This window comes from Pelecanus crispus, chromosome 27, assembly GCF_030463565.1.
Source record: "Pelecanus crispus isolate bPelCri1 chromosome 27, bPelCri1.pri, whole genome shotgun sequence".
Classification (NCBI taxonomy): domain Eukaryota; kingdom Metazoa; phylum Chordata; class Aves; order Pelecaniformes; family Pelecanidae; genus Pelecanus; species Pelecanus crispus.
The window spans coordinates 2,205,269-2,229,566 of NC_134669.1; the positions used below are offsets into that span (position 1 = coordinate 2,205,269).

The window sequence follows — 24,298 nt, forward strand, 5'->3', positions numbered from 1 at the left end:
TGAGGGGCTGGGCTGTACCACAGATCGGGCCCTCCCAGGGGAGGCGGAGGGGATGCGTGCTACCCCTCTCCCCGCCGAGGGCTGCCCACCCTGGCAGCCCCCAGCTCTGACCACCCACACCCCCCCGGGTAGAGCAAGAACCAGAAGAAGGAGCGGGCAGCGGCGGTGCAACAAGCCCAGCAGGAATTCGGCACCGTCCCCCACTCCTTCGTCTTCCACCGCGGCCGCGTCGGCAAGAACGTGCGGCAGCTCATCACTGACATGCGGAAGGTGATGGAGCCCTACACTGCCAGGGCCCTCAAGGTGAGCTCGGGGACGATCCTCCTCTACCTGGGGCACAGGCCGGATCCTGCGCCATCCCCAGGCTAAAGCGGAGCCCTCCAGCCATTTGGCATGGTGGGGATCTCAAGGGCTTGGCCGCTCTGCGTCGCAGGTGCGGAAGAACAACTCCCTGAAGGATTTCGTGGCCGTGGCCGGGCCGCTGGGGGTGACGCATTTCTTGGTCTTCAGCAAATCGTCCTCCAGCATCAACTTTGTGAGTAGTGCAATCCCCCACTGCCTCTGCCTCTGCTCACCCCAAAGCTCCTGGGGTTTGGGGGGCCCCTCCGCAGCGGCCGTGCTCCCCCTTGCCGCCTCACCCAGGGCACCGGCACCTTTTGGGGGGTGTTTCCACCCCCTCTGTGGACGCAGATGATGACAAAATCCTGTTGAGTTCATGCTGTGATTCTATCCAAAGTAAACGCACTGATGCGTCTGTGCCCGGGGCGGGGGGAAGTCGGTCCTGGTGGCGGCAGTGGTGGCACCGCCGACGGCTTCCCCCGGTGCTGAGCACCGCTCCTCTCACCCCCACAGAAGCTTTTCCGGCTGCCGGGTGGCCCAACGCTGACATTCAAGGTGATGCAGGTGGGTGCTCACGAAAGCCCACCCTTCCCCGCTGGCGCGAGGGGGAGCATCTCACCCCCTCCTCATCCTCGTGTGTGTCCCCCCCTCGCCGCCAGTACTCGCTGATCAAGGACGTGGTCTCGTCCCTCAAGCGGCACCGCATGCACGAGCAGCAGTTCACCCACCACCCGCTGCTGGTCCTCAGCAATTTCGGTCTCCAGCAGATCCAGGTCAAGCTGATGGCCAGCATGTTCCAGAACATGTTCCCCTCCATCAACGTCCACAGGGTAAGCGGAGAGGGGAGGCTCTCCCCTGTCCCACCTCCTCCTGCGTTGCTCAGGATTAAATTCTGGGGCCAGTTCCGTTCAATGTATTTATCAATGATCTGGACAAAGGAGTTGAATGCACCATGAGCAAGTTTGCCGACGATACCAAACCGGGAGGTGCCGTTGGCTCATCTTAAGGGACAAGTTGCCTTGCAGAGGGATCTAGACAGATGGGAGCACTGGGCATTGATTAGCGGGATGAAATTTAGTGAGTCCAAATGCCGGATTCTGCACCTGGACAATGCCCTTAACGACGTGCTTTAACTTTTGGTCAGCCCTGAATTGGTCAGGCAGTTGGACTAGATGATCATTGTAGGTTCCTTCCAACTGAAGTCCTCTCTTCTCTTTTCTCTTCTCCTCTTCCCCCTCCTTCCACAGGTCAACCTCAACAGCATCAAGAGGTGTTTACTCATCAGCTATGACACAGAGACACAGCTCCTCAATTTCAGGCATTAGTGAGTGTTGCGTCCCTGATTTTAAGGAGGGCCCCTGCACCCCGTGTCCCAGCGCTGACCTCTTTCTCCTCCTCCTCCTCGCAGCAGTGTGAAGGTTGTGCCCGTGGGCGTGAGCAAAGGCCTGAAGAAGCTGCTGCAGGAGAAGTTCCCCAATATGAGCCGCCTGGAAGACATCAGCGAGCTGCTGGTGAAGTGTGTGGCGGGTCACCGAGGGGGACAAGGGTCCCAGAGGTGCCTTCCGCCCTGTCCCCAAATGCGTTCCTCTCCCCTGGCAGAGACGTAAACCTCTCGGAGAGCGAGGCCGAGCAGGACGGGACCCATAATGTCCTGGAGCTGCCGCAGGCGTACGCTGGCCGAGGCAACATGAAGGCACAGCAGAGTGCCGTGCGCCTCACCGAGGTCTGTGACAGCAGCAACGCCGCCATCGCCCCGGGGATGCGATCAAGCCTGACTGGTGCTCTCCGCATCCCCTCTTTCCCATAGATTGGACCCCGCATGACCCTGCAGCTCATCAAGGTGGAGGAGGGCCTAGCGCAGGGCAACGTGCTCTACCACAGCTTCAGTAAGTGCCGCAAAACGCCGTCTGCGGTAACCTGCCGGCATAGGGGTGAGGGCTGGGGCGTTTCATCCCTTTCCCCGTGTGTTTTAAGTCCACAAGACGGAGGCGGAGGTGAAGGAGATCCTGGTGCGGAAGGAGGCGAAGCTGCAGCTGAAGGCGGAGCGGCGGCAGAAGCAGGAGGCAGACGTGGAGTGCAAGCGGCAGCAGCGTGAGGCTCACAGGTGAGGGCACCGTGGCAGCGGCGGGGTCCGGCAGCGGCAGGGCAGCGGCTGACACCATGGTGGCACCGCAGGAAGAAGAGCCTGGTGGGGATCCGGAGGAAACGGCAGCAGGACGGTGACAGCGACGCCGAGGATCCTGGTGCGCCAGAGCAGCAGGATGCAGCCGAGCAGTCAGAGGAGAGCGATGCTGAGTATTATCGGCAGGAGGTGGGCGAGGAGCCGGACAAAGGTGAGTCTGGAGGCAACTGAGCCCACCCTGTCCCCTCCTCCCACTGATTGTGGCTGATGATGCAAAAACCTTGAGCTCTCCGTGATCTCGGTTCAAAGTAAACGCACTGACACGTCCGTCAGCCCCAACGCTGCGTCCCCGTCACCCCTTTTTCGCTGAATCCCTTTTTATCTATTTCACCCCCAAGATCTGTTCCCTGACCGCACCAAGAGGAAGCGAAGCTCCTCAGGCGCTGCCCCGCTACGAAAGCGACGACGGCAAAGCCGGCTGGAGCATCCCGCCACCCCCAGCCCTCGCCCCACGGCGCTGGGGAAGCGGCAGAAGGGAGAGCCGGTGCCGAGGGACTCACGGCACCATGGTGGGGCCAGGCAGGGGGTGGCCGGCCGAAAGCTGCACCGAGGAACCAAGCACCCAGCCCGGGAGGGGACCGGTGCCAGCTCCGGCCGTGCTACCTCGAGGCTGAAGGGGCGAGGGAAGCTGCTGACAAAGGGGAAGACGATTTTCCAGCAACCCAGACGTGCCAAGAAGGGGAAGCGCTGAGGCACCAGCTGCCAGCCACGCACCGAGACTGTGGGGGGAAGAGGAAACGGCCCGTCCCCCATTCCTGGCTCCTGTGCAATACAGTGCTTAGAACAACCCTCTGTGGCTCTGCTGGGTTTTGGGGGTGGAAAATCATAGAATCATAGAATCGTTTAGGTTGGAAAAGACCTTTAAGATCATCCAGTCCAACCATTAACGTACACTACCAAGTCTACTCTAAGCCAATCGATGGTAGACTAAAGACTAAAATGGGGTCCCCTGGGCTCTAACGGCGTCCCCCAACCCAGGGTGGCTCTGTGCCACCCCCATGTCAGGCAGAGCAAGCAGCCCCTGCCCGACGCAGCAGGAAGGAGGCAGGAATGTGCAGTTCCTTCCCCCTTCGTGGCCAAGACAGAAAGCAGCTGCCAGGTTGCTGCCCTTCAGAAGAGGAAGTGCCGTTCCCTGCCTGCAACCGCCCCTGCCAGGCTCTTGCCCCCACTGTCCCCAAAACCGGGCAGGATGTGACTCTCTGGTGACCCCGTGACTGCCACCAAGAAGGGAGGGACAAGAGAGGAGGGAGGTGAGCGCGGACCCCGAGGACAGGGTGAGTGGGAGGTGCGGCGGGGCTGCAGGCAGAAGCGTGGACCCCTGCCTGCACCCTGGGAGCTGGGCAGAGGGGAAGGACAGACGGGGGGACACATTTTGTCCCCAACGTGGGACCACAAGGCCTCCTGGGTCCCGGTGCAAGGCCAACGGGGCTCACCAACCCTCGCTACCTCCCCGCACGACCATTTGCCAGCAGCCACGCCTCATGGCCGCGCTCTGCCTCGTCGCTGCCTGCAACCTAAACTGCACCCCTGCCTGCAACCACCAAAAAGCCGGGGGGATAGCGGGAGGAACCCCCGCCACAGTCACCCATCTCAGTCACTGCGGTAACTTCAGCAGCTTCCAGGAGTCGCTGTGGCTGGTGCTGGCGATACAATTCCCGCCGGCGCTGGTGGGGAACGGCATGGCTGTCTACCGTTTCGTCGCCCATGAGCGCTCCTGGCACAGCAGCATCATCTACGCCTTCCACTTGGCCGTCAGCGGGATGCTCTACTCCCTCTCGCTGCCATTTCTGGCAGCATATTACTACCCGCCCAAGGACTGGCGCTACGGACCGGTGCTGTGCAAGCTGGAACGTTTCCTTTTCAACTGCAACCTCTACTGCAGCATCTTCTTCGTCACCTGCATCAGCCTCAACCGCTACTTCGGCATCGTTTACCCCGCTGCGGGTCCATGGGCGGTTGCAGCCACGCCATGCCAAGGTGCTGAGCGCCATCATTTGGGTGCTGGCCGGGGCGCTCTCAGCACCCACCTTTTCTTTTTCAGAGCTGCAAGAAGCGCAGGGTGTGATCGAGTGTTTGGGGAGCGCGGCCCCACAGCGGCTCCAGGATTTTTATCCCTACAGCCTGCTGCTGGCCGGGCTGGGCTGCGGGCTGCCCTTCCTGCTCACCGCCTTCTGCTATGCCGCCATTATCCGCACCGTTTTCCGTAATCCTAACCTCAGCCGGCTGGAAAAACGGAAGGTGGGAGTGCTGGTGGGGGCGGGAGTAGCTCTCTACGCCTTTTCCTACCTGCCCTACCACATTTTCCGTAACCTCAACTTGTGGCGTCGCCTGCCACGACCAGGCACGGAGGACTGTGCCGTCTCCAGAGCCATCCACGCCACCGCTCAGGTCTGCAAGATTCTCGTTAACATCTGCCTGCACCCGCTGCTCTACGCCGCCCTGGCCAACAGCATGCAGAGCTGCTGCGGCACTGGCTGCAGCACCCGCACTGCCGACGGGGAGCGGGCTGAGCACGTGGAGCTGCAGCCGGCAGCCTAAGAGCCCCCGGGATGGCTCCCGGTGCAGCCGTAGAGGGCTTGGTGCAACCCTTGGGCGCGCGTTTCTCTCCCAGAAAGGGTGGCAGTAAGATGGGAGAAGGGGAATTAAAGCCAAAACTGCAAGCGTGGTCTCGTGTCGCATCTTCCTGGCAGAAATCCCTCTTTTTCCTAGCTGAAAAGCTAAATAACGAGGAACGGTGGCGCCATGCCCTTCCCTGCGTCGTTGGCTCGGGCGCTGCCATCCCCACCGTGTGCCTGGGGCACGGGTGAGTCGGGGACAGCCCCGGCTCCGCCACGGGACAGTACAGTGACAGGGACAGTGTGGGGACAGGGACGGGGCTGCTCCCTGCCCAGTAAACCTCCCCCCCCAGCTCAGATCGACACCTTAGTGCATACCAGACCATGCATCTTTATTTAGAAGCGCCGACTACTCTCACCTGGAGCCGGCGCGGCACCGGCGCAGCAGGTTCAGTTGGTAGAGGGTCTGCAGAGGAGGAGGAGAAGGCGGTAAGGAGACGGGAGCCCGTGGTAAAGAGAGGGGCGGCCACACGCAGACGCCCACCACCCAGCAGGGACGGAGCACGCACCACTCCCCAATCCTCCAAGCCACCTCCCAGCACTTACTTGGCCCATTCCACGTTGAGGATCAGGTGGTCGTAGCCGAATCCGGAGACCCCGGCAATAGCCCGGGCCGCATCCTCCCGGCGGTGGAAGCTGATGAAGGCGAAACCCTGGGGTGGGCGGAAAGTGAGAGGGTGAGGAGAAGCAGAGGAGGGTCTCCTCCTCAGCCGCCCGAAAGGGGAAAAATCCCACCTTGGACTGCCCAGTGGTCTTGTCCTTGGCTAAATAGATCCTAGAGATGGTGCCGAAGGGCCGGAACAGCTCCTGGAGATCAGTCTCACGCGTGTCCTCGGACAGATTGGTGACACGGATGGTGGCGTTGTCGTCGGCTGGGGAGCGAGCATAATTTGATATGGCACGTGCCGTACACGGCACCGCGGAGGCCCAGTTTCATGCGCAGCCGAGGCCTGGAGCAGGTGGGGAGCGGGGAAGTTGCGCCTACCCCCCGAGGACAGGCCTGACTTACCCCTGCGGTTGGGCTGCATGGACTCCCCGCGGCGGCTGGCTCCGTCTCTCAGGCTGGGGGGGACGTACTTGCCCGTCTTGCTCTGCTGAGCCTGCACTGGTTCCGGCTCTGAGGGCAGGAAAGGCGACAAGCAGGAGGTGAGGCTGCCCGCAGCCACAGGCAGACAGCAACTCTCCCTTGCTCCCCAGTTTCAGGATAAAGGGGTGCCGTACCTCCGGGCAGCTTCTCCTTCTCGCCTGTGGACAGCCCCAACTGCTCGGCCAACTCCTTCTGCATCGGCCCCAAGGTGTCCTTGTAGGGACAGCGGGTGGTCCAGTGGTCGCCCTTGCAGATACGGCACGAAACAATCTTCTGCCCCTTCAGCTTGTTCATGGGATCCTCCTCCTCCTGGCAGTTCAGGTCCTGGGGGACAGGGAGACTCCTGAGTCCCACAGGATCCACCACGTGCCCAGGCACGGCCTCACTGGGGGCTCCCCACCGGCCCGTGAGCTCCCACCATGCCCGACCCACCTCCTTGCTGGTGATGAAGGTCATGAAGACGTCATCGCTCACGGTGGTGGTGGCCACGTTCGGTCCGGGAGCGTCGAACTCCGAGTTGCCAAATTTCTTCCAGTTCTGGGGAGAAAACGGGGGGTGGAAAGCGGGGCTCACTCGCACAGCATATCCCCAAGCAATCGCTGAACGCAGAGCAAGAGCAGCCAGCAGGAAGGTAAATGCTCCCCACCGAGGGGTCGTTGGGAGATTGAGAAGGAACAGACAGAAGCAGAGGGCTGGGAAATCATAGAATAGAATCGTTGAGGTTGGCAAAGACCTTTAAGATCATCCAGTCCAGCCGTTAACCTAACGCTACCAAGTCAACCACTAAACCAATTAAGGGGAGAGTAGCAATTTCATGTTTCCTAGCTTGGTGGCTGGATTATTTTTAATGAAAGTAAAAACTAGGAATCATTAAGATTGGAAAGGATCTCTAAGATCATCAGTCCAACCGTCAACCCAACACCCCCATGGCCACTAAACCATGGCCCAAAGTGCCATCTCTGCCCTTTTTTTGAACACTTCCAGGCATGGTGACTCCCCCACCCCTCTGGGCAGCCTGTTCCAATGCTTGACTACTCTTTCCGTGAAGAAACTTTTCCAAAACAGAGCCCTGGAGAACACCGACAGAGCCCTGGGGAACACGGATGAAGCAGTTCCTGCTGGAGGGCAGCTTTCCCTCCCAGCAGAAGGAATGCTGTCCCCTCCTCGCCCTTCCTGCAGAAGACGCTCACCTTCCGACGGGCCACCGCCTTAGAGGCCTTCCTGGTTTCGATGCGGAAGGTGCGGATGATCTGGAAAGGCGCAAAAGAACCGATCAACGCAAGAGGAGAGACGGCGGACACGCCTCCGCCCTATGCGTGCCAAGTTTGGGGCTGCCCAAAGCAGCAGAGTCGAAACGGGGCTGCGACGGGACGTCCCGGCTGACGCAGGACTGCCTGGCGCTGTCCGACCACGCAGGCAGGGATCAGCCGCTGCACCCGGGCAGAGCTGGGGGCTCTGGAAGGGGAGAAGGGGAGGTTGGCAGCAGGGAGAAGCCAAAATGGCAGCCCAGGACGCATCGCTCACCTTCACCTTGCGCCCATCCTCCTCCTCGCGATACTCCGTGATGGTTTTGATGTTCCCATTGATGAGCTCTTTTGGGGAAGGGAGCGGGCCTGCGGAGAAGGAGGACAGCGTCTGATTTGGGAGAGGTGGCAGGAAAAGAGCCCCCCAGCCTCTCGCCCAGCTCTCACCTCCCTTCAGCAGCTCGGCCTCAGCGCTCAGGCTGCCGCCCAGCACCCCGGGCAGGGGGATGTCCTTCAGCAGCTCGCTGGTGATGCATTTGTCTGCAGGAAGGGAAGGGGAAAGTCACTCCCTCGCCTGGGGAGAGCCCAGCAGAACGGGAAGGAGCCCCGTGCCCCAGTACTGCCTCTCCCCACAGGGAGGAGGTGCCTTGCTCTCTCCCCTGAGCACAGGAAAAGGCCAAAAAGCCAAGGAAAAGGCCAAAAATCTTAGCTGCTCCAACCCCCTGGGTTTCCTCAGCCCCTGAAATGGGTGGAGCAAGGATGGCCAGAGGGCTCCTGCTCCTTGTCCCAGGTGAGGCACGCTCTGCTCACAAGGATTGGCCTCAGAGAAGAGCCTGAGAGCCTGTTTTGAGCCCTGGATGAAGAGTAGGCGCATCTCTGGGCTGTTTTAGGAACAACAGCTGCTCTTTTTCTCCAGAAAAATTCTCCAGTTACCAGCAGGAGGAGCAACAGGAGAAAAAGAGGGAAGGAACTGGCCTGCAGCAAGTGAGGCAGGAGTCACTCACCATCCTCTCCACCCTCCTCTTCCACCTGGTCCGCCCAGCTGGGCTTTGAGCTGTGGAGAAAGCAGAGCTCTAGACCCGCTGTCCCCCGCCGGGTCCCCTGCTCCTTCGCTCGGGGACCCTGTTGTCCCCTCAGCTCCGGGCTCCGGCACCCGGCCAGGCCACTGTCCCCTTCACCCCGGGCCCCGGCACCCCCTACGCTCCCCCTCGCCGCTCCTGCCGCGCTCAGGCCCCAGCACCGCCGCCCCCTTCACCTCGCCCATCACAGCCACAGCCCCGCCCGAAGCCCCCCAGGCCCCAACCCGGGGCCCGCCAGGCCTCACACCCGGGGTCCGCCGGCTGTTGCCAGGCCCCAGCCCCGCTCCCCTCCTCCCCTGCGGCCCCGCTCCCTGGACCAAGCCCAGGCTCAATGCTCGGTGCCCCGGAACCCCCCCGGGCCCCGGCCCAGGTCCCCGTCCCCTCACTCGTAGTCGCCTGTCGGCATCGCACTCCCACCGTCCTCACGCACGGCAACCGGAAGGAGGCACCACACTTCCGGCGGCGCTGCGCCACTTCCGGCGTCAGGGAGGCGGAAGGGGCGGGGCAGGCTGCATGCCGGGAGGCGGTTGCTAGGCAACACCGCAGTGGTCCCCCCCCCGCGGGGCCGGGGCCTACACCAGGCCCGGAGAAACGAAGCGGGCTGGGGTAGCGAAGGGATTATAATTTATAGGAGAGATTTATTTGAAGAAATATTACAACATATAAAAACTACATAAAGTATCAATTCCCACTTGTACAAAGCGGCCGATTATTTTCAATACAATGCGGCATAAAAACAGGGAGCAGGGCTCCAGGGCAGGGCCGGGACTGGGGGGTCCCACAGGGCGCTGCCGGGGCCCGGTGGGGGTCCCGGGGTGGTAGTGGAGTTCGACCATCACAGACAGCGGCGGAGGGCAGCCGGGAGACAGACACGAGCGGGGCCGGGGCCGGGCCATGGCGGGTCCCCACAGGCCAGGAATTTCAAAAAAAAAAAAAAAAAACAAAACAAACAAACAAAAAACAAAAAAAACCCAACCCAAAACAAAACCAAAAACCAAACAACCCCCCCCCAAAAAAACCAAACAAAAAAAGGGGGTTAAAATAAATCAGTGCATGTTTGGGAGTCCTGGTGCCAGAGGAGAGGCCGTGCGTCAGTTGGCAGTTTCCATGTTCTCCATCTTCTCCGGGGCGCTGGTCTCTGGGGAGAGAGGAGGGGGTGATGCCACTGTACCCCAACCCAGGGGGGCAGGATGGGCCCCGTGGCCCCCAGCCCTAAACTGGGACCCCCCCCCCAGGGAGGGCTGAGCCCGGGGACGGTGTTTCCGCCTCCCCTGCCTCCAGCGCAGCTTGGGGACGGTGGCGGCTGCCGGCGCAGCACCTACCCGCTGTGTCTTCTCTCAGCTTCGCCAACACACACGACTTGATCTCCAGCCCGATGGCTTTGGCTAGAGGAGGAGGCACTGCGTTACCGACCTGCGACAGAGGGAGGGTTACGCTGGGCACCGGCTCTGCCACGCCACCGGCAAGGGGACGGCACCGGTGAGGGGGGTTGCTGCCGGCAAGCAGCCACCGCTCACCTGTCTGTGCTTATCGAGGATGTTCCCGAAGAGGCGATAGGTATCGGGGAAGCCCTGGGAGCGGGCACACTCCCTCACGCTCACCACCCGGTGCTGCTCCGGGTGCAGCACCCGACCCTACGGCAGCAAATAAAGCCAAGGGTTGGGACCGCAGCAGCCATTTGGTGCGGCCGCCGGCGCTGCCTGCCCTTCCTGGCGGAGGGGACGGATCCGATGGCACGCACCTGCTTGCCCATGGGCTCAGGGTTGGTGACGGTGGTGCTGAAGAAGCCGTCCCACTCCAGGCGCCCGTAGAGCCCAGCCCAGTGGTTGTGCCGGTTGCCGGTATGGGGCAGGCACCAGGGGATGAGAGTGTTGAATTGCCGGTCCGCGGGGTCGCAGGGCTTGCCTGGGGAGATGGAGAGGGTAAGGCGGGGATGGAGAGGCAGCCACGGCCGTTTTTGGGGAGCCAGCACCTACCTTCGGCACAGGAGCAGACCCCCCGCAGCGCCCCGGAGCTGCTGCGGCCGTTCTTCTTCTCGTGGTGCGTGTACCGCAGCTTGCGCGTGGTCGTGCCGTCCGACAGCCGCACCTCGATGTTGGGCAGGTCGCGCCAATCGGAACCAGGGGCCAAGGGGATGTGTCTCATCCGGGCTGCGACCAGGGCGCTCATGTCCTGCCAATGACAAGCCCACCGTCACCGCAGGGGACGCAAAGGGACACTGGCCACCCCAAGAGCCCCGGTCCTCTCTCCGGGGAAGGCTGGGGGAGAGGGATAAGTCCTAGCAGCTCTGCCAGCCTCATCTTTGGGACAGTTAACCAGGGAGAGCTTGGGGATGGTCCCTCTCACCCCACCTTGCATCCAACCTGCCCTTGACCCCCATCTTGGTTTGGGTCTGGGGGGTCTGAGCGCAGCCCAGCCCCCCCATTGAGACCCCAGCATCCACACCTTGCAGATATGGTCCCTGAGGATGGGCTGATACTGGGAGCCCCGGATCTGCCGCTGGAACCAGGACTGGGGCTCCCCGTTGTAGGAGATCTCCAAGGCGGAAGCACCGTTCCTGATCTCCGGCAGGTCAGACATGGTGTCCCGCACGGTGATGGTGCGGAAGGGGCCGGAATACGTCCTGGGAGGAAGGAGGGAGCCATGAGCGGTCAAAACCTCGCCCTCATCAGCCCTGGCGTGGCTCCGAAGGCTCACCGGGTGATATTGCTAACGAACTTCTTGTCGTCCACCACGACGCTCAGCTGGCAGGCACGGGGCGCGAACACGTGCAAAGGCTCGGGGAACATGGGCAGCTTCTCGCCAGGAGCTGCAGCCAGGACGATGGCTCTCCGCCGCGTCTGGGCCACGCCGTACTGGCCAGCCTGGGAAGGAAGGGACAACTCCTGAAGGCGCTGGAGCTTCCCCATCCAGTCTGTGCCCTCGAAGAGCTGGGAACGTCCCCCAAGCCACCAAGGGAAGCCAAGGAGCAACACAGCCAACTGCCCCTTCGGAGGGGACGGTTCACGGCAGAGCCGGGTGAGAGGAGAAGGGTTTTCACCCCAGTTAACTGTCTTGGGGTCACCCAACACCCTACCTGTAGGACCCCAAAGGTGCACTGGTAACCCATGCGGACAAGGCAGCGCAGGGTGAGCTTCAGCACCATGGAACGCTTGAAGGACACAAAGTTCCTGACGTTCTCCAGAAGGAAGAACCGCGGTCTGTAGTAGTCGCAGTAGCTGCGAGGAGGGAGAGGGACACGTGAGCAAGGACAGAACATTTGAGGTGAGGGTCCACGCCCGCAGCCCAATGCAGCTCCTTGCCATCTCCCCCGCTCACCTGAGGAAGGAGACCACCAGGGAGTTCTTGAACTTGGAGTAGGTGCGGGAGTTGAAGCGGTTCATGCCACTGAAGCCCTGGCACGGGGGACCACCACACAGCATCTCCACATCCCCCTTCTGCGGCAGCTTCTGCCCCAGCGAGTTGGTCTTCTCGCCGGACATGACCAGCTTCAGCAGGACGTTGCAATCCTCTGTGAAGACGGTAGTGCCGGGATTGTTCAGTCGGAAAGCCTGGGCAGCCGGTTCCCACATCTCGATGGCCCAGAGCGTCTCTGACACGCCTGGGGAGACAAAGCGGAGGGTCTTGAGCCTGTGCGGAGGAGCAGAGCACTGGCTCGCACTCCCTGATCCGGCACGTGCCGAGCACAACCGACAGCTCAGAGGAACCGAGCGGCCAGCACCGATGCCCGTCTCCCCGTGGGCTCTGCTCATCGCCCCGCTGCTCTTTCCGCTCTGCTGCTCACCTGCCTGGTGGAAGCCCTCGGACAGCCCTCCGCAGCCAGAGAAGACGTCCAAGGTCCGCAGCTTGGGGAGCTTCAGCTCGGCCGGCTCCTGCTCACTCTGCTCGCAGCTCACCGACGACTTCCCTTTGCCTTTGCCTGTGAACAGAGCCCCGCTCACATCAAAAGGCAAAGTCATTTCCTCTTCTTAGTGCTTACGAGGCAAATTCTTCTCCCCCTCCTCCGCAGCAGTTAAAACATCAGCTTCGAGCACCTTTCTGCCCCTTAATTGTTTCACCGCCGCTGCCAGAATACGCCCTTGCATTTGGAAGGGAAGCCTCTCGTCTTTCCCTCCATGCGATCCCTTTCCATCCAACAGCCCGTGGGCGCAGGCAGAGCCTTTCTGAGGGTCAGACGGGTGCAGCCTGGGAGCAGGGTACAAAGCCCTACGCTACGGAGCGGCCAGCCCCTGGCTGAGGGTTGGCAAGTGAAAAGCTTTGAGATCTCTCGGGGACCAGGTGCTCTCGCTGCAAGGTTTATTTTGAAAAGATTAGGTGCCTTAAAAACAGAGCGGCAGACCACATTGCTGCATCCTGCCAGAGCATCGGAGCAAGGAGGAGAGCACAGAAAACATCTGGTCGGCTGCACGTCTTATCTCTGCTCGGCAGCACGTAACGGCAGACACGAACCGGTTCACCCACCCGAGACTTCTCCCCGCAAGCAGACTTACCTTTCCCTTTCCCCTTCCCCTTCCCTTTATTGCCAGAGCTCCGAGCGTGGTTGGGAGGATCTTCAAAGCTCTTAGTTTTTGCATTGTAAGCCTGAGGAAGAGAAAGGGTTCAGGACACTTGAACACAGAGAGCTTTTCTAGCTTGGGAACAGCCAAGGCATTGCCAACGCCCCATCGGAGCTGCGAAACCAAAGGGCAGGACACAGGCACAGCACTGGGGCCTGCAGAAGGTCCATCACCTCCCTCTCCATTGCCTTGGAGAGCTGGGGCGGCCGCCCAAGGGTCTGAATTTCTCCCCTCAGCTCCATAGGGAGCAACTGCTCCAGCCAGCTCCTGGTGCCACTAAGATTAAAGCTTCCTTTGCATCTGAGACTTAGTCCCCAGGAGGTTGCAACCAGCTACAAATCCTTTCTCTGCACGACAGCTCCTCTGTGCAAAACACACCCAGAGAGGCAAGACAGCCTGCGCCAACAGGCAGAGGTCGATGCTCCTGCTCTGCTTGGTCCCCAAGGACTCAGCATGCCCAGGGACACAGCCAGACCCCTCAAACCCCGGCTCCCTCACCTCTAAGAAGTAGAAGCGGTCGAGCCCACCAGCGGAGTAGTCCTGGATGCTCTCCGTCAGATCCTCCCCGTACACCACCGTGCAACGGCCCTGCACGGCGCGGAAGTCGACCGTCGCCTCCTCGTCGCTCCAGTACAGGAGGTTGATGTCTGCGTGGTAGCTGGCTTTCATGGACTTGTGCGTATTCTCGGGTCTGCAGGAAAGAAAAGCACCTGGATCGGGGAAATGTTTTCGGCAACATCCTCACCCCGGTCCAGCCTCCGGCACTCGCACCGCTCCGTCTCCCCAGAGAGAGGAGGGTTTATTTCCTCCAGCTGCGCATGTTCACTGGCATGGCCTGGGCACAGCACCAAAGGGATGATTTGTTTCATACCAAAGGGAGTTTTTGGGGGGTTCTCTTCAGAGGAAGGAGGGGGAATTGGCACCAGAGCTGGTAAGCGAATTTAAAGGCAAAGAGATCTGAAGGGAGGAGAGCTGTTAGGCTCGAAACACACAGAGCCTGAGCGTCAGCACGTTCCTCTCCCGCTGCCAAGGCTCTTCGCACACATCCCTCCGCGGTGCAAGGGAGATGACTAAGAGCCTGCAAATGTTTGGGTAAACACCCATGCCCTGGGACGGCGCTGGCGGTGCGGCTCGGCACCGGGGTCTGAGCCCAGACTGCTGCGGCGGTAAGCCCCTTCGAGCAGTGCCCACACTGTATCGCCCGACCGCACCGCGGTGCTTGAGGCACCTGGCTCCGCAGCAACCTTGACCTGATGGTGCAGAGCTTTTCCCAGCACCCGAGATCTCAGGCAGGGGGCTCTGCACCCCCATAACGCAGACCCCAGCAGCGCCGCTCACCTGTAAAACTTGCAGATGCGCAGCTTGATGTCGGCCTCGTTGGGTTTGCCGTTGCTGCGGATGTTGCAGAAGATCTCTTTGATGCGGCCCACGCGGTAAGGGTCGGGGGCGTCCAGGTTGCTGCCCTTGATGTACTCCGAGTACTTGCGGTAGTGCTCCGGGTGCAGCTCCTCATCCACCGCCTCCTTTTTGGGGCGCTTGGCCGGGCTGGCGGGTTTCATGCTGGGGAGAAGGGGAGGGAAGGAGGTTGGGGTATCCCTTCCCCCCGCCAAAAAAAACCTAGCAGCACAGAGCATCCTCCTCCCATGTTGCTGCCCAGCCTGCCTGCTTCCTCCTCTTCTGCTCTCCTTGGTGCAGGGTGGGCACCAAGCCTCCTGCTCTGCAGCACAGGCATTTTACAGCCAGACCATCACATAACCGTGCACAGCTGCAAACCAAGGTGCCTATATGTTGCTGCCCCAGCCCTCTTCCCAAAGAGATCTGCCATTTCTCCTCCCGTAATTACAGGCAGCAGGTATGGTCTTGTTTCACCTTTCATCTACCCAGGCTCGCTCTTTTGAAGAAAAAGCCATGCACAAAAGGATTCCGATTCATCTGCCAAAACACGGCAGCTCTCGGCGATCGGGATTGTCTGATCAGAGAGAAGTCGCTCAGTTTAATGACGGGAGGTGAAACTGTGGTTAAAGGCACCTTTTTTTCTAAGCTAAGCTTTTGGAAATTAGGGTGATAGGTGCTTCATTTACAGGTGGGATTCACTACCTAGAGACTATGTCCTCTGCTACCAAAAGCTTGACCAAATAGCATCCCGAGAAGTGCTTACAGCCCCCTGCAAGCACCAACCTGAAGGAAAAGGCTTCCGGCAGGAGGTAGACGCCATCTCCCACCCTGTACTGCACTCCGTTCTTGGTGGCCATGGCGTAGAACACCTTCCCATCCCCTTCTTCCAGGGGTTCAGCCACTTTGGGTATCTCCTTGTGCCTTACCTCGTCCAGGCGCGTGCAGCTCATGCAGAACCTGCGGGAAAGGGGAACAGCAGAGCGCGATGATGGGGACCCTGCCAAGGCCGGCTGCGGTGCTGCCGAGAGGCTCCTGCTGCCCATTTTGGGCAGAGCGGATCCCAAGAGCCTCTGCCCTGTGCGCGCTCACTTGTATTTGTTGTCTTCTGTGGGCTGAGTTTTCGGTGGGGACTCAAATCGAGCGTACTCCTGGTCGTACCACATCTGATAAAAGTAAGTTCTCCCGTCGTCTTCCACCATCTTGATCTCCATGTCCAGCCCGCCCTGCTAGGAGAGAGGTGTTCACAGGGATCGGTGCCACTGCCCGCACCGTGCCTGGCCTGGACCAGCCGAGGTTTGCAGGGCTGTCACCCACCTCCATGGACCAGTTCTCCGAGGGCGCTTTGTAGATCACTTTGACCTTGCCGTGGATGTAGGAGAGCTGCATGTCCTCGCACTCATCCACCAAGAAGAGCTCCAGGGGGTCAGAGGTGGCCCCCAGGACAGTGTCGGAGCCGGGGCAGAACCAGTGCGCGTGGAACATCTGGCCACTGCTGTCCTCCCACATGGCTGTCACCCTGAGGGGGAAGGAGCCAGGGTTATGGGGCACCAGGAAAGGGCTGAGCCGCTCTGAGCTTTGCCAGAGCTGGAGAGTCCCCAGACATCAGCACAGCCAAGCGGGGAGAGCAATTAGGATTCCCCCACGCATGTCCGCCCCAGCAGGAGCAGAGACTCATCCCCTTCAGCACCGTGGCACCGACCTGGCGAGGTAGAGGGGCTTGGTGGGATCATCGGGGCTGACGGAGACACAATCTCCCACTTCCAGGGTCTCCGAGTCAATGCAGACCCTCTGGTAGTAGTCTTTCTTCCCATCGCTCTGCAGAAGCAGGGGGACAGCAGAGAGCACTGTTAAATACTGCGACGCAGCCCCCGTCGCAGCCCAAGCGCCCGCCCCAGCCCCGACAGCAGGAGGGGAGCAGGCTCCTGCCCAGCCTCACCTTGATGGGCTCGCCCACCCAGGAGATACGGCTCTTGTTCTGCTTCTTCTTCCTGCCCTGCAGCATCTTCTTGGGCGATGGCATCTCAGGGATATTGTCATCTACCTCCTCATCCTCATCAGCTTCCCGGACGGCCAGGTTGGGACACCTGGGGACACAGGGACCGTCACTGCAGCAGGGCACAGCATGGGGACCACGTCCCCTCTCTCCAGAGGTGGAGAGGACTTTGGCAGGAGATATCGCTGCCCGGGGGGACGCACCTCCTCTGCAAACAAGCCTGCTTACTCCGTCCGCTGCCCCCAAACTTCACCATGTTCTGGCAAGCCTTGCACTTCCCACACTCGGGCTGCTGGCAGACCTGGAGCAGGGAGAGGGGACAGGCTGAGCACGGGCGGATGCAGCAGAGATGCCCCAAGGCAGGAGTGACAGGGACCGAGGGGACCTCAGCGGCCTCGGGAAATCGCTCCCTTGCCCCAAGGGAGCAACCCCAGAAGCGGTCATTCAGGTAGGATTCGGGGGACGCGGAGGATCAGGTTAGATCGGCTCTACGCCAGCCCCCTGTTACCTCGCAAACGCCGCAGCGCCGGCGCTTCATGGCGTTCTCCTTGTCATCTTCTTTCTCATCCTTTTCGATCTGCTCCGAGAAGAAGGTGTCGAAGATGAGGTACACCAGCTTGGTGGTGGTAGCTTTGGTGGGACCCTTGTCCTTGTCTATTTTGGTGGGGTGCCGGATGGCCTGCCGCCTGACAGCTCGCCTGCGACCAAGGTGAGAGCGGTGAGAGGGGACTGTGTGCCTTGTACGGCTGACAGCTACAGCCACAACGAGCAGCCTGGCACCCAAGGAGGGTCCCCAGGGAACAGAGCTCTCCCCAGGGCACCCAACTGCCAAGGACCACGGCAGGATACCCCAACAGGCACCCAGGTACGTCCCGTGGCTGGCACGGGGTTCCGAAAGGATGCTACCGCAGGACAAGGAGCAAAGCCAGGCTCCGGGGACCCAACCCAGTGCCTTTTCTCCCTCGGGGCAGCACTAGGCAGAGGGTTTTCCCAGTTTTGAGAGGATTTCTACCCCAATCTCCCCATGCTGCTCATACCACTGAGCCTAAATCCTCAGGTCACACCAGCAAAAGGGTTTTTCTGGAAGGACTCTCTGTGCAAAGCCGATGGGGAACCAACCCACCGGGCTCCTCGCAGGATGCTGCAAACCCAAGTGCCCCCCAAAGAGAGCGTCTACACGGGGACCCGGGCTCACCTCTTCCCCAGGGTGACTCCAGCCAGCTTGATCAAGTCCCTCATGCAGGGTGTGATGAGGACGGGGGGTTCGTCGCTGTCCCCAGCTTCGTCATAGCTTTCCACCTGCTCCACCACGAACTGGGCATGTCGCAGGAGCGAGTCCTCTGTGAAGCGGTTGAAGTTCAGCCCCGCGGGAGGTACGGTGGTCTGCGAGGAGGGCGGGGGGGTCGGTTAGGGAAAGGGTAGCAGAGCAACACCCGCCCCTGGATACTGCCACCATCCCATTTGCACCTCGATTTTGTTGAGCAGATCCTCGTAGCTGACGTCGCGGTTGTTCTGCAGGAACTCGACGACTATTTTGCTCATGTAGATCTTCTCTTGCATGAGGGCGAAGATGGGAGCATACTCCTCGCTGGGCTCCATCAGGATGTAATCCGCGAAGGCTGCGGCGGAGAGATCGCGGCGGGCGGTTAAATACCGGGGAATTTGGCAGCATTTAAGGATGAGCTACGACTGTGGCAAGTGGGTCCTGGGGAGGGGAAGACCAGCCCGTCTGCGCTGCTACAGCACCAGGACCTAAGCGTGCGGGGAAGCTCTACCACAAGCCAGGACCCACGGTCACTCAGCTATCACCACCAAAGCAAGGGGGCAGTGGGGACGTGAGGTGGGGCACGCTATCCACGTGCTAGCCTTTTATTTTTTGCTGTTACCTAAGTAGAAAGCAAAGACAATCCAGGTTTGGGTTTTTTTTGTCACTACAAACTCCATTTGCTGATGCACAGGAGAGTTAAGTCCTCCTCTGATATCACCAGGTTATTGGAAGGGTTCCTTGCAGAAACGGTGAAGGGAAAAAGCTTTTAAACCCCCAAATATCAGCTTCTTCCCCCAATTCAGCTAGAGCAAAAAAGCCAGCTGGGACACAGGGCCGAGGGCTGGCTGGGACTGGGCGTTCCTCCAAGACCTTTCTCAACACAAACCTGTCCAAAAAGCCCGGGGAGTAGAGCAAGAAAGCAACAGAGCCCTGCAACGGGGGCCAAGAGGTCAAAAGCAAAGAGAAAACTCCCTCCAAGAGCACCCCGACCCTTCCCTGTGTTGTGCCAGCCGCTTCCTACAGAGGAGGAACGGGAGAACGGATCCTGCCTGGGAAGGGCTGGCAGGGAGACACTCCCGCATCCAGCCACCTTGCTTGTCCCAGCTCCGTGCAGGCCACTGCTGGCAGCTGCCAGCTCGGCAGGAGGTTTTATATGCATTTAACACAAGCCTGGGTGCTGCTGAGCTCAATAAACCCAGACCCGAGCTTCGGCACGGTCCTCCACCTCGCCACATGCTTGATGATGCAAGTTCCCAGCAGCAGCAAAATCCACAAACCCAAATAAAACTCCTTCACCAGCCGGGCGCGCGGCAGAGGCTTAAATCCCAAGCCAGGCGCGCTCCCCGAGCCCAACCTCCCCCATCCTCGCTCACCCACCTGTGGTGAAGCCGATCAAAGCCTTCTCCCCTCCATCGAATCCCGTGATCCACCAGGCGTTTATGGGTCCTAACTTCTTGGCTCTTACCCCACCTGAAAGTGAGAAAACACAAATTTCAGTCCTCAGTGCCCAAAAAAACCCACGCAGCTGTGGGTAACAAAGCACCACCCAGACCCAACTTCATTTTGCACGTGGTGTTGAGTTGAAACTGAAGGTGACAAACTAGCGTCCGTGCAGCCCTCAAGGCTGCTCTGCGTCCGACTCACCGTCCAGACAAGGGTTATCGTCGTAGATGGGCTTTACAGCACCACTGAAGTACAGCTCAATGTTCCTCTCGATCAGGCCGGTGTCAAAGGGGCACAAGTGACCTCGCTTGTCGTAGACGCTAGCAAGGGACAGAGTTTGATGCTTGATGCATTGGCCTGCAGGGTTTGCAAATCCAGCAGGTTTTTATAGCCTGCTTGCCCAAATCTCACCTAAAAGAGGTGACTTTGTGCTGCGGCAGGTCCTCGTAGCTCTCAAAGCCATCTTCATTAGCATCGAAGAGGGACAAGCGCTCATCCGTCAGCATTTCTGGCTCCTCCAGCTGAGCAAGGGAAAGAGAAGGATGTTTAGCGAGTGTTCCCATTAGCGCAACAGCTCTCCCCGGACCCGGAGAACGAGCATTAAATCCCTTACGGCATCATCAGGATCCCCTTGGAAGAATTTGAGGTCGGGATCATCGAGGTACTGTCTGCAGTCAACGCACTTGGGAGGGGTGGTCTGCAAGACAGGCGAGACAGCGTCGGCTTTTCTCTCCGCCTGTGAGCTTCAGCCCCGCAATCAGGCTCAAAGCTCCTTCCCCAAACAGTCCAGTTCGTTAGCGCAACCCTCATTTTTAAAACATCCAGGCAGCGAAACAGCGGCCGCTGTGCTTGCTTCGAAAGCGGCCCAAGCTCATACAGGCCGTGCTGCTCCCCACCTTCCTCGAGGGGGTTGATTTTTGGAAGCTGCACAGGCTGGAAATGGTTTTGTCTTTCCTTTAGGGAAGTCCAGCCACTCTTTGGAAGAGTTAAAAGCATTAAAAAAAGCTCCCAAAATGCCAAGATGCAGGAAAAGGAACTTACTTTAGCAGGTGTTGTAGTTTTAACCTGAGTAATTTCATCTTTTATCTCCAACCTGGGTGTAAGAAAAGAAAAATACAAAGGGATGAAGACACAGAGCAGCGTAACATCATCGACCCCGCGCTAAGGAGGCCACAGCGAAGGGAAATGGGCACCGCCGCGCACCGCCCCAAAGCAGGGAACGCTCTCCTTCCTCCTTACCCTTCTTTGGTTTCGATTTTAATCCTTTTCTCATCTTGTTCCTTGAGGGAGAAACAAAGGGGTGTAAGGGGAGGCTGGAGAGCACGACGCTCGCCAGGACAACACGCTCAAACCCAGCGTGGCAGCGGCCCGGCAAAGCAGCTGGCCAAGACCTCGGCTGCCAATGGTGCCGGCACACACCTTCTCCTCCAGCTCCTCTTCCTCCTTCTCCATGCTCACCACCTCCTGCTTCACTTCCCCGTTCACCTCCTCCGATTTCCGTTTGTTGGACCTGCCGGTTTTTAAACACAACGGATCAATCCGAGGGTCCAACGCCACGAGGGTTTGGGCGAGGACGAGGGGCTCTCCCGGCACCGGCAGGAGCGGGGCTCCCCGGGGAAGCACCCGGCAGGTCCCCAAGGCCACTCCTGTTGGAAACCACAAGTTTTGGGATCGAACCCATCAGCCCTGGACAGCGGAGAGAGGAAGAAGAGGGTGAAGGCTCCTGGGGGACGCGGTAAAGGAGGTGCAGGTCCCAGCCCTGCCACCGCACTGACCCTTTGGAGAACATGCTCAGGATGGTCGGCTGCCGGCCGGAGCTCCGAGTGACCCGGGAACTGGCGGGAGACTCTGTTAGGAAGAGGGCGAGGGACTGCGTTAATGGCGGGGACCCACTGCCCTTCCCTTCCAACAACACCCCACAGAGCCAGGACCACCGTGGGTGACAGCACCCTTCTCCCTGCACCCCATCATCTCAAAGCAAGGCAAAGAGACCCCAAAACCCTTCCGGGGGGGGACCCCTCTGGGAATCGCCATGCTCCCGCTTGATATTTAACGGGAATAAATTATTTAATTTAAGCACGTCAGAAAAGCGGATGGAAAATCAAGTCCCTCCCAGTGCCGCCGTTACTTTTGCTTTCCCCGTTGGATCGGCTCCTCCTGGCCTTGCGCGCCCGCGGCATGGGGACTGACGAAGAGGAGGAAGAAGAGGCGGCTGCTTCCTCCATCTCCATCGCGCTATCTTCTTCCCCATCGGGTCCCGCTCGCTCCGAGTCCTCGTCGCTCCCGTAGGCGCCGTTTTTGGAGCACCCGTTGGAAGCCTGCAGCAGCGGCGCCACGTCCCCATTCTCCGCTGAGAGCTCTTGGTGGAGCAGGGCTTTCACCTTGGCCAGGTACCTCTCCTGGCAGGGAACAGCACCGGTTAAACCGCCCGGCTCCGGCGAGTCGCACCACCAAAGAGCCGGCACAACTCAACCCGCTGGCTCCGGCGAGCCGCACCGCCAAAGAGCCGGCACAACTCAACCCGCCAGCTCGCCGAAAACCGGGGTCTCACCTCCGACAGCTCCTCGCAGCGGAGTTTGGCTTCCAGCTCGCTCAGCTGGTTCTGGACGTCGGCTTGGAGGAAGCCATGGATGAGGCTCAGCTTCTCCTTGACGCACTCCTGCGGGGACGGAGGGGACGGCGTGGGGCGGACGGCGGTGACGCTCCCCGCGAGGCTCGGTGGAGCGGCGTCTCCGTTGGTGGCGGGGCTGAGGGGAACCGCCTGTCGCTCCGAATCCGGGCGCCGCTCACCCAGCTCGCGGGGACCCTCCTGATAGGAGGTGACGGCGGTTTCCATATGACAACGGACAGCGCCGACACAGGGACTACGACCTCACCGGGACCAGGGAGCTGGGCCAGCAAGGGAGACATGGGGGTCTCACTCGGCCAGCCCGCCGCACTGTCCCTGTCCACCCCCACCCCACGCTGGGGGTCTCTGGACCCCCCCGTCCTCGCAACGCTGCGGCAGCACAGAAACAAGAGGCTCAGAAGCACCGATGAATCTCAGTCCCCTGCTCGGCACCAGAGTCATGTCCGCGCCGACCATCCAGGAGCCGGCTCCGGAGCCCTGCCGACTCCCACCACTGCAAGCCAGAGCATCCCGAGCCTGATGGCAGCACCCAACGCAGGACCGGCGGTGACGGCACGGGATGGCGGCGCCCAAATCGGAGCCAAGGGCGGGTGGAAACGCAGCTCCTGGCGATCCAGGGACACTCACCTTCTCACTCAGGCTGTCTTCATCCCTCTCCAAGTCCTGCAGCCTGCAACAGAAGAGCGTCGGGGGTCAGACCACGCTCCACCGACGGGCGACGAGGCTACAGGGGGACACCGACGGGCAGGGGCAACCGGGACAGACCCCAAAATTGCCTCGACGGCTCCAGAAACAGTACCTGGCGAAGGAGCAGCGCGGGCTGCGACCGCAAAAAGGGGCCAAATTCCCTTGGAGCGAGAGGGACACTCGGCTCCCAGGCGGGGAATAAGGGGGGGGGCCGGTAACGGGACACCAGTGCCCGAGAGACCCCCCAAGGGAGCCGCGGGGGCTCGCTGCCCACCCGTGCCCTGCCGCAGCGTGGAGATGGCAAAAAAACTACGGGGGAGAAGCCACGTGTCGTCTTCCCACGGCGCCAGCGGCACAAAGCGGCGATGGAGGGTGGGGGGAAGCAGCCGGCGCTGCCCCTGTGCGGCGGGGACAGCCCCCAGCCCCGCGGCGAGGGGACAGCGAGGAGGAAAACCTGTCCCTGCCGCCGCCGCCGCTGCCGGGGGCTCGGCGTGACCCCAGCATTCCCCCCCGGTTCACTGCGGCTCTCCCGCCAAAACGGGGAGCCCGTCCGCCGGAGCGGGGCCATGCGGCCACCCCCCAGGAACACTTCCGTCTGCTGGGACATGGGACAGGACCTCTCCAGTGCCACCGGCATGGCCGGCACCGGCTCCGTTCGCTCCCATCTCACCTCCAGCCACCCGCTTTTTCGGCTTCCTGCCCCCACGCCGCCACCACTTCCTTCGAGCCGGGGCCAGCGGGGAGGGAGAGGGGTCCCCACCGCCACCCCCCAAAAACCAGGAGGGCGCTAAATCCCGTCCCGTCATCAGCACCTGGGTTTGAGGACGGCCATGCAGCCGGACCTCCGGCGGAGACCAACAGCGGACAGGGAAAGGTCGGGGCGCGCCAAGGCTGTGCCGCGCGGCCGCCGCACCGGAAGAGGGGTAGCCGAACCGGAGAACGGCTCGGCGGCGGCCGGCGAGCGCGGGCCCCCCCTTCCCGCCGGCCAGGGGATGCCGGGAGGCGAGCGGAAGGGACAATAGCCGGCGGGGAATACGGCGCAGGAAACGCCAACCCCTCCATGTGCCCTCCCCGCTGCCGCCGGTGGGGCGAGAGCCGGTGGGGGGGGCACGCGGGGCCGGTGCTGGATCCCTCCGGAGCGAGGAGGGGGATGGCTCCAAACCCCCCATCCCAGGGGAAGGAAAGGTCCCCGCTGCGCCCCGCTTCCGCCCCTGCAGAAAGGGATTTCCGTGCCCCCCACCCTGGAGAAAGGTGGGGGGCCACCCAAGGTCCCCCCACGTCCCGACTGGGTGCACCTTCGCTCCCTGCCCCGAGCGGCAGCGTGGGGACAAAGCCGCTCGGGGGCAAGGCCGGGCGTTCCCACCGCCACGTGGGGCCCGGCTGTGGGGCAGGAGCACCCTGACTGCCCCCCCCCAGGGAGCCCCTCACACACAGCCGGGCGTCAGGGCTGCCCCGTGGGGCTGCGGGGACCCTCAGTGCGGTGCTGAGCCATGGTGGGGCTTGGCAGGGTGTTGGGAGGTACGGGGGGGGGCCACGGAGCACGGCGCTGGGGGGCTGTGGGAGGATTGGGGGGGGTCAGGGCAGTGCTGGGGGGTCAGCACCCTGCGCGGGGGGGTCCATGCGATGGGTGGGGGAGCAGGACACTGCGCAGGGGGGTGAACGCAGTGGGGGGGGCGGGGGGGCTGCACAAGGCGTGGGGAAGAGCGGGGGTCCGCGCAGTGCGGGGCTGGGGGGCTCAGTGCACTGCGCTGGGGGGGTCAAGCAGCGTTCGGGGGGTCCATG

At 61.3% G+C, this 24,298-nt stretch overlaps 3 protein-coding genes across 3 annotated transcripts; 1 reads left to right on the top strand and 2 right to left on the bottom strand.

Annotated features, from left to right (window-relative positions):
• The first annotated feature begins 249 nt into the window (after positions 1–249).
• On the top strand, positions 250–5,059 carry LOC104026613 (peter pan homolog). Its single transcript, XM_075725140.1, is given in 13 exon segments — positions 250–303; positions 434–535; positions 853–903; positions 999–1,169; positions 1,587–1,663; positions 1,748–1,855; positions 1,939–2,062; positions 2,147–2,225; positions 2,314–2,443; positions 2,515–2,672; positions 2,860–3,005; positions 3,994–4,455; positions 4,457–5,059. Coding segments are annotated over 13 exon segments (2,253 nt in total). The 5' UTR covers positions 250–261.
• A 388-nt stretch (positions 5,060–5,447) lies between these two features.
• On the bottom strand, positions 5,448–8,998 carry EIF3G (eukaryotic translation initiation factor 3 subunit G). Its single transcript, XM_075725165.1, has 11 exons — positions 8,933–8,998; positions 8,472–8,521; positions 7,915–8,007; positions 7,748–7,836; positions 7,414–7,473; positions 6,656–6,760; positions 6,358–6,547; positions 6,146–6,253; positions 5,872–6,008; positions 5,683–5,789; positions 5,448–5,542 (listed from the first exon to the last, which is right to left on the bottom strand). The coding sequence occupies exons 1-11, from the start codon at positions 8,950–8,952 to the stop codon at positions 5,527–5,529; spliced, it is 975 nt and encodes a 324-aa protein (XP_075581280.1). The 5' UTR covers positions 8,953–8,998; the 3' UTR covers positions 5,448–5,526.
• A 639-nt stretch (positions 8,999–9,637) lies between these two features.
• DNMT1 (DNA methyltransferase 1) lies at positions 9,638–23,348 on the bottom strand. Its single transcript, XM_075725183.1, has 35 exons — positions 23,329–23,348; positions 22,457–22,499; positions 21,991–22,089; positions 21,752–21,859; positions 21,329–21,599; positions 20,976–21,048; positions 20,620–20,710; positions 20,440–20,480; positions 20,242–20,293; positions 19,814–19,936; positions 19,612–19,721; positions 19,402–19,520; positions 19,135–19,227; positions 17,958–18,109; positions 17,686–17,873; positions 16,999–17,188; positions 16,694–16,791; positions 16,434–16,581; positions 16,197–16,312; positions 15,812–16,013; positions 15,587–15,723; positions 15,281–15,454; positions 14,441–14,662; positions 13,601–13,793; positions 13,037–13,127; positions 12,331–12,465; positions 11,865–12,147; positions 11,623–11,764; positions 11,244–11,410; positions 10,992–11,169; positions 10,523–10,718; positions 10,288–10,451; positions 10,064–10,180; positions 9,869–9,959; positions 9,638–9,684 (listed from the first exon to the last, which is right to left on the bottom strand). The coding sequence occupies exons 1-35, from the start codon at positions 23,346–23,348 to the stop codon at positions 9,638–9,640; spliced, it is 4,674 nt and encodes a 1,557-aa protein (XP_075581298.1).
• Positions 23,349–24,298: the final 950 nt, after the last annotated feature.